Here is an 8,906-nt window from a genome sequence, read left to right on the forward strand (position 1 = left end):
TCTCACTGCCGGGGGCCTCTGGCTGGGCAGGGAGATGAGGGGACGGTGCTGGGCCTTGGCTTCCTCGGCCGCTTGCAGCCCCTCTGCCTGCCACCGGTACTGGCGAGCCCGCAGGATGCTGGGCACCTCCCGCTGCAGCCGCTGGGAGCTCTTCTTCTGCCACACGTCATATTTGGAGTACTTGGCGTGTGAGGGCTTCTGGAAGCTCTCCTGCAAAGGGACAGGATAGCAACGTCAGCCTTGCTGCAAGCCTGCCTGCCCTCCGGGTAGGGGTCCCCCTCTCTGAGCTCCATCCATCCCATGGAAACATTGCCCCATCCCTGGAAAGATTCAAGGTCAGGTTGGATGGGGCTCTGAGCAACCTGATCTAGTTGAAGATGTCCCTGCTCATTGCAGGGGGGTTGGACTAGATGACCTTTAGAGGTCCTTTCCAACCCAGACTATTCTATGATTCTGCGATCCAGCCCACCTCTGGTCCTCCAATTTATTAAAAGCTGACTTTCTGCAGGGTATTTGGCATGAATTGCCAATGGTTGCCAGTTCTTAAAGGCTCTGCAGAAGCAGCAGACCTTGCAGCTGGGATTTGTCCTCTCCCACCCATGGCCTTCTCATCTTTTCTCTTGCTATTTATTTCGGAGAAGGGCTGCCATCCTGGCACAGCCCCCCTACCTTGTTGAGTGCCGGCAGGCCCACCAGGGAGGTGGCGGAGAGGTCACGCTCGGACTTGACGGACTTGGCACAGTAGGTTTCCAGCAGAGCCAGGTCGCAGCTCCGAAAGCAGCACTCCTCCACGATCCCCCGGTTGATCCGCCGGTTATTTCGTCCCACTGGTCTGCCTGCAATGGCAGAGACCCTGGCGTTAGCCGCCAACCTGGACTGAACCTTCTTGCCCCCTCCACGGCACCCATCCCCTTGTAAGCATCCCTGCACCAGCCACCGGAGACCGGTGTGTCCCACACACTTCAAAAATAGCAGCGCTTCTCCCAGATCAGCCAACACGCACCCGCAAACTGGCCAAGTTTCACATTAAGACTTTCCCAGACAAATGCTGTTGATGCCAACAGGGCTCCCTGCATGCGTGCGGTGCTAATTAAAGGCGCTTTATATGGCGGTGATTTATTCCCCTTCTATACCTCTGGCGCAGGCGGCCTTTTTGGGTGCAGCTAAAGCGAGGAAGCTCAAGCCCAGCCCAGCCGCCAGCACTGCGACCGTCTCCGATGTTGATCCTGGCAAGCGAGTTTTATTAGAAAGAAGCAGCGCGGCGTTGTGGCTGCCAACCTCCCTCCAACGGGTCGACGCTCAGGCAGGTGAAACGAACCAAGGCGGCTAAATTTTACCAGATGGGACAGCTCTGAGACAGCTGCAGAAAGAATACAGGCTCCCGCACCCGCCAAGAATAGCTATTAAACTTAATCTTTTAATAAGGGTTCCTCTCCCGTTTCTGCCTGCAGAAGGATGCGAAAGCCCGTGTCCGGTGCAGCAACAACTGAGTGCATTTCATGTCACCACTTAATGACAGCCAAAACTCTCCAAAGGAAAAGCTTACATCAGTTTTACTGGTTTTCCTCCCCCTCTCGAAATAAGAGATGGGCAAATTTGAATTTCTGATGCAAAACAAATTTGCTTGGGAATTGCAACTTCCAAAATGTAAACTGGCCCAAAACAATAGGATTTTCTTCGGGCCTTCGCACATGGCGTGTTATGCACTTGTGCTGTTGTGGGGTTTGCAACAGGAGCTCTGCACGCTGCCACAAGCACCTCTTCCCAGCACAAGGTGCTCCAAGGGAGGGGAACAGAGGCCGGCACCAGCAGGGCTTGCAAACACAGTCTGGTACCACATCCCGGATGGGAGAATTTGGGCATGGGAAAAACTGAGAGCGAGCAGTGGAGGCGTGATGCCACTGTGCCACACTCAGCCAAGACCCTGCCTCCCAGCAGGCCTGCAGGAACGCACAAAATGGTCCACGTTGGCCCCATGCACAACCCACGATCCCCCCACATGCTCTGGATGAAGCAACTGCTCAAGTATTTGGCCTTGGTGAAGATTTAAGGGCCCCGGTTTGCAAGGTGCTGACCAATTTCCCCGGGGGGTAACCCATCTGGGTGCCCACCCAAAGTGCCTCAGGACAAAGTGCAAAGCACAGGAGTTTTCTGTGCATGCAGTGCACATGTGAAAAGCAGCCCCATATGTGCAATGCAAACATGCATGTGCAATGCAGCCCTGTGTGTTCAATGCAGCCCTGCATGTGCCATGCAGACATGCATGTGCAACGCAGACCTGCATGTTCAACACAGCCCTGCATGCACAATGCTGGCATGCAAAACCCCGTGACCGTATCTCGCTGTGGGCTCTGCAATAGCGAAGCCGGGCAGGGCACCTGCTCTCTGTTAGAATCAGCCGTGCCCCCATCGGCGGGGAGCCCGCTGCTCCATGCTGGTGCATTGCCGCCACACTCGAAGGTTGTGAGAGCAAACATGGCATCAGGGCGCAGGGTGGTAGGGCAGCTGACTCATACCATGCAGCCTGCCTTCAGAAGTCATTTCAAATGCTCTATTTCCACACTCGTCCCCCCTGCACCACCACCCTTTTTCTTTTTCTTTTTCTCTGGAAAAATTTCAGGCACGACTTTTAGCCAGCCCTGCAGGAAGGTGAGAAGGATGGTTCCCTCTTGTAAAGGCTCAGTGAAGGGAGCACTGTTAGGAGTTTAATTGTCTCTCTGTAAATGCTTGTGGTCAACAAGCAAGCTGGATTGGGCCCTCCCTTTAAAGGCAGGGCAGGTGTGTTGGGTGCCCTCAGACATACAAGCGATGCCGGTGCAGGCAATCCAAGTGGCAATGCCCAAGGGAGACAGCGGAGAGGAGCCAGCTTGGGGCCAGGTGCATGTATTCCTCTATATGCACGCAATGCCCAGCGAGGTCCATGGGAGACCTGCGCTGCCATCGACATCCCGCACCGCATATGGCCCCCGCTCAGCACCTATTGACCCCAGCGCCCAAACCTGCGTGTGCGGCAGGTTGCTGAAGCATTAGGCTGCTCCAGAAAGGCATTCTGAGCACAGGCAGAAGGAGAGTTTGGAAGGAAAAGAGAAAAAATTAAAGGCACCCCCTCTTGCTAGCACATCCCCAGAGGGCTGCATTCACACTCCCGCTGAACAGAAGGTTGCACAAGTGATGACACGCACGGTTCGGGGAGAAGTTGAGGTTTTGAAAGGTTACATGTCTCCTCTCGAAAACAGAAGTTGCCTACTTGCAGCTATGTGTTTGCTGGAAAGAAGAAGGGGGGAAAAAACCAACAAGCAAAGCAGGACCATTTTCACCGCCTTGCCATCAAGGGCACTTTCTGTCATGGGAGCGCGCAGGAAGATCACGGCAGCACGTGTTTGCAAACACCCAGGTGTGGCACCACCAGAGTGAGCTCCCCGCAGGGATCACCACAGCAGCACGGCCCCTTCCTCCCATTTGCTGCCCCTGCCCAGCCTGCGGACACACGTGTGGCCCCTGGCCCCAATGCGCTGCCCCTTCTCTCTTGCATAAAGCTGCTGCGTGCCGTTCCCCTTGCTGGTGCCACTGCCAGCTCCACTGCGACGGTCCGATAGGGCACATTTCCCATTACATAATTGTCCGTACGGATCTCGCCAAATGCCAATACAATCCTCTGTAGGAGAGTTACTTTAGGAAAAAAAATAGGCAAACATAACAAACAGGGATTTAGTCCCAGAAAGTACCTGGAGACAACAACCCAGGGAAGAGATGCCAGGACATTGCTGGTTAACAGTAATATCACTGCTGACCTGGACTGGAAAAAGTGTTTGTTCCATACCACGATTTACGCATGGACTAAAGGTTGAATTTCCTGGCTTTTGCCCATGGATGGCATCTTGCTTTACCGCCACTGCCAAACCCAGGGAGGGTTTTGCCTCTCTGTCCCTGTCCTCCCAGGGGAGAGCTGTGTGGGCAGTGGGCTGTGGCACTGCCGGGGCGGCACGAGCCACTTCCCATTGCAGCGATGACCGCCTCCTCCTGAGGAAATGTGCTTCCTCTCGGCCTTCCATGAATGGCTATGCTCTCTTTTTCCCCAAATTGTGCTCCACCAAAACCTCCCAGAGCTCTGTTGAGAGGCTGAGCCCCACAATGCAAAGCCCAGTGATGCAAAGCCCGGCGGTGCAAAGCCCAGTGGTGCAAAGCCTTCCGGCTGCCTGGGGTTACTCCAGTCCAGCAGCAGGCTATCCTGACAGGGAGAGCTGGGCATCCCAGCAGCAGTGCAAAGCCAAACCTGCTCCTGGAAGAACCCGGAGGCCGCATACCTGCAGCTCAGCTATGCCTCTGTGCCAGAGGTGGTGGCACCACCATGGCCACGGGGGGACAGGAGGGTCCCCACCTTGGCATCGCCACCCTGCTGCTCTGGGCTCCCCACCCTCACCAGGGCCGGACAGATGCCACGGGGAGGGGTGTGCGGTGGTGCCACCCTGGCCGGGTCCCCTCTCCTCCGGTCAATCAGGCGGCAAGCCGAGTGGAAGGGGACTTTGGGTGTAAACAGTCCCTGCGCCCCTGTCACAGGAATGTCGGGAGCAACAAGGGGGCCTTTGTGCGGCACCAGGCCCCGTCCCAGTGCCCCCGGCCTGGCCCTCCCCCACCCCGGCACCGCACTTTCCCCCCTGCTTTTTCCTAGTATTATTCGGAGGAGCGGCGGGGGCGCAAGAATGTGCCCCGTCAGCACAAGCGGCTGCAAAGAGCTAAATTCTTATCAGCTGTTGGAAAGGAGGAAACAGGAGCTGTTGTTTACAGAGAAGTCGGACGCCTCTACCCCTGCAGCCCCTTCTCCCCTCCCTGCCAGCATTGCATGACAGCAACTTTGCGGCCGGGGCTTCCTCTCGACCTGCTCCGCTTTTTTCACTTGGGGCTGTGCTCAGCATCCCTCCATGGGCTGCACCACCGTCCCCAGGGTGGGTGCCAGGGAGCAGGGAGAGGGGGTCCTGGCCCTGCTGCAGTGCCACGGTGGGATGACACCACCTTGCCAGCACCTGCGGGCCAGCCCCAAAAGCCTTAAAAGTCACGGAGGGGAGGAATCATGGCAGAGGCAGAGAGCAAAGCATGCACAGCTCCAGCTGCAGCTTGCCCAGGCACCCCCAGAATGCAGCGCGGGGCTGGTGTGGTGCACATCCATCGTGCCCGCCCTGCATACCGTGGCTGGGTAACCCCAGCGCTGCCAGCTCCTGCCCGTGTTGGTGCAGCTCTTCTGCAGCCCCAGCTCTTGGAGGCAGCTTCAACATCCTCAGCCCCAAGCACCTGCCAGCCACGATGCCTCCAAGAGCACCTGGGGGCTGGGACTCCCTTCCCACGCCAGCAGACAGATGGGCATCCCGGTTATCAGGGGGTGCACCCTGCTCAGTCTAGGTTGCATAGTTCCCTGTTGCCAGATGCCGGGGGGGGCGTGAAACACCGTCGGTATGCTGCATCCCCTTGCATGGATGCAAACAGCGCTGTATTTCAGAGCTAGCTTTGCTAGATAAGTGCTGCCTTGTAAGAATGCAGAGCATCATTTAAGTACTTAAGTCACCACTGCAGCAGAAAACCAATAACAGATTTTCATACCATTTTTATTTTTTCTGAGATTACCAGTCGAATGCTTGCAACAAGCCCCGTCCAGCAAGCGGGGCTCACCTGTACCTGCAGGACAAGGCTGCCCAAGTCATTTACCTCCCGTATGAATGACTGCATTAGCACAGGCTGCTCATCAGGTCACACATCCCATGCTGAGAAGTGCTCATGACAAACCCAGGCCCAGTTTTAAGATGTAAACACGCGATCGTGTGACATAACCATGCCCTATCAAGCCTATATGGTGACAACAGTGTAGCCATGAGGGTTTAGGAGTGAAGATGAATATGGTCAGGAGAATTAATCATTTTATGAGGCCAACTGATGGAGATAAAGGGAAAAAATGAGGCGAGCTGAGGATGTCCAAACCCTTCATCAAGTAGAGCCATCGCCCAAACGTCTTCAGCCCTGCACGGCACAGGCTGGTCAGATGCTGAAGGGGTTAAAATACAGGACTGGGGGGACTTTGCTTCATCCCCCAGCACCTGGGCTCTCCAGAAATACTCAAAAAGAAGAAGGTGGGACGGGAGAGGACAAAAAAAAAAAGCAAGAATCCCCTTGCAAGCACCAGACTGGCCACTTGGCATCAAGCAACTTGTCTGCCTTCAAAAGTGTTTTTATTTTGGCCTGGACAGCTGGGTTATTTGAGGTCAGTTTGTCCGTAAAACAAAAGCCCCATTCCCTTTCATCCCCAGAGAGGGGGAGGAGAGAAGAGAAACCACAGGAGAGAGACGGATGCTCCTCTATATATAGAGGGAGAGGAAGAGGTGTGAGAGTGGGAGAGGAGTTTGCCTCCTTGCCGCGCCGGTAAGGCCAGCCCCGGACCCACTGCCTTGGCCGAGCTCTAGTGCGGGGCTCGTTGGTGGAGGAAAGGTGGAAGGGGGAGATGAGAAGAGGAAGGGCAGCTGACGTGCAAACCCTCGCCGCTCAGCTCGGTGAGAGGAAGGAAGCGCGCCCAGGGTGTCCCCAAAAGCGCTGCCTGCCCGCAACACCCAGGGGGCCATGAAAACATCCCGCTGTTCAGCTGGGACGGGGCAGGGCAACCACCCCCCCGGCAGCTGCAAAGTCACCTGCAGCCCAACCGCCTGCCCAAAATTACACAGCCCAAACCCTGACTGCTGCTGGATGTGGGATCCCTGCACCTCTCCCTGCCCAACCTCAGCAGGCAGCATCAGCCAAGTCTGGCTGAGCACCCAGGATGGGAAGGGACATCCAGGGCGCTGCTCCTAACTTTGCAGCGCCCCGTTCCCTGCACAGGCAGACTGGGAGGAGAGGGAGGCTGGCTCTCGACTCCACTACTCCAAACAACACCCTGTTACTTGAAAGCAACTTTTTAATTCCTTTTCCCAAGGCAGAGGCAAGACTGCCAAATGCATGGCACCGTGTGCAGCTAGTATCTCCATCCTCTTCCCCACCGTTTGGCTTTGCATCTTTCCCACAGTCAGTCACTCTGTGGTTCAGTCCTCAGTGGGCAACAAGACACAGGATCTTCCCTCTCCCAAGCAGAGCAGGGGACTGAAACACCGGAACAAGGCATGACACTCAAGGCACCTCCACCCACAGATTGCTGAGCATCCATCGCTACTGGTTTACTCCTCCTCCCCGTTTACCAGCTAAGCTGTTGTACTGCTAATGCCAATGGTCCAAACCCCCAAAGCATCCTGGTGGAAAGCCCCCTCCAGCCAACTGTCCTGAAGCCACCTGCACTCTGCGGACAACAACAACGCTGCATTTTTTTGGCACTAGCTGCACTGCAAAAGGGTAAGACATCACTATTCAGTGACAGGTTCACCAGCAGGTAGCCAGGAGGCCACAAAGCGTATTTTGGGAGCAGCCTAGAAGCTGCTGCTATATGCACGCAAAGCCTGCCCAGAAAGAGGGAGTACTCAGCTCCCTGCCTGCTCCCAGGATGCAGCAATTAGACAGCAAGGTTTAAAAATAAGCCAGCGCCCAAGCTCAGCAGAGAGCTGGCTGCAGACATCCTCGTTACTTTAATGACTTGCCCGTATCGCTGGTGAGCCAACCACCTATGGCTCCCCAGTGATATTTGACTTTCCCAAGCATCAAATGCAGGACACGGTTTCCCCATGGACAGTCCCCAAAACCGGCACGAGGTGGGTGCATGTCACCTTGAGCACGTCACTTTTCTTGCTCCTCTCCTGGTCTACTGCCATGTACAACGCAAACATGAAAAGCACCGGGCTGGGAAACCCCTCCTTTCCCTCCCAGTCCAGCTCCACCAAAGCAAGGCACAGGGTGGGGGCAGCATCCTGCCCGCTGCTGGGAGCTGCCTGGCACTTACTGAAGTAGAAGCCCCTGTCCCCACAGACAAACTGCAGCGTGTCCACCAGCTCCCCACCACAGAGGGTCTCCGCCGTGCCGTACGCCGCAGCTGAATCCAGTGCGTAGGCCAGGAAAGCCAGCAGCAGCAGCAGCATCCGCCTCACCGCACACATCCTCTGCACCTGGGGAAAGAGGCACAGTGTTAACACAGCGTGAGAGACCCCTCTCTGCCACCTGCCCCAGGCAATGCCCCCCTGCCCACAGCACTCCTGGGGTTTGATGCCTGGACATGTCGGGATGCTGCAGGGAAGGACTGACAGTGCTGAGCCGGCCGCTGGTGCGAGGCTGGCTCCCTGCGCTCGCCCGCTGGTCAGCCGCTCCGGCCAGACAAGGTTTGCATTGAAGCAGTTTTTCCATTGGAAAATCCCACTTCAGCCTACCTATGAAAGGCTTTTATTCCCCCTGCTCTTTCAACAGTGTGATCTTTTATTTTTTCTCTCTTTTACATGGGAAATCATTCAAATTGTTATCGGGAGGTATTTTTTTTTTTCAGTTCTGATGACAGGTTTTCATGTCCTACCTGAACACGTGTTCCCCCAAAGCAGAAACAAATGAAGTTTCAACCTGTCCTAGAGTTGCTTTTGAGGAAAGCTGGGTTTTGCCAGGGAGCGGCAGCCTTCGCCCCAGGTGTGCGAGAGACCTGCATGGCTGAGGCTCGGGCAATCGAGGGGCTGATTGCACAAGCCATATTTGCTGACGAGAGCCAGGACCTAGAAGACATCCCTCAGGAGCAGAGCGGTCCCACAAGAAATGCACCTGAGGCATTACCAAGGAGGGCCAAGGGGGTATGAGCCGGCACAGAGGATTAAAAAAGAAACTCTCTGGATATTTGCTAACTAACCCAAAGATTTCCCCTGACTCAGCTCCGGCAAACAGCTTTACCTCCATGTCAGCTTCTGCAGGTGTAAAGTGAGGGTGCTATTGCCTCACTGGATGAGGCAAAACCCATGGATGGTTCCAAGCAT

General features: G+C 55.7%; 1 protein-coding gene across 1 annotated transcript in view; it reads right to left on the bottom strand.

Moving 5' to 3' along the window:
* The window catches only part of IGF2 (insulin-like growth factor 2), a 9,279-nt gene extending 1,225 nt beyond the window's left edge, over positions 1 to 8,054 (bottom strand). Inside the window, exons 1-3 of the mRNA XM_009328596.1 lie at positions 7,901 to 8,054; positions 670 to 836; positions 7 to 210 (exon numbers count right to left, since the gene is read on the bottom strand). Coding sequence (XP_009326871.1) covers positions 7 to 210; positions 670 to 836; positions 7,901 to 8,054 — 525 coding nt within the window. The remainder of the gene's footprint in view (positions 1 to 6; positions 211 to 669; positions 837 to 7,900) is intronic.
* Positions 8,055 to 8,906: the final 852 nt, after the last annotated feature.

This window comes from Pygoscelis adeliae, unplaced genomic scaffold (assembly GCF_000699105.1).
Source record: "Pygoscelis adeliae isolate BGI_AS28 unplaced genomic scaffold, ASM69910v1 Scaffold166, whole genome shotgun sequence".
NCBI classification, from domain to species: Eukaryota; Metazoa; Chordata; class Aves; order Sphenisciformes; family Spheniscidae; genus Pygoscelis; species Pygoscelis adeliae.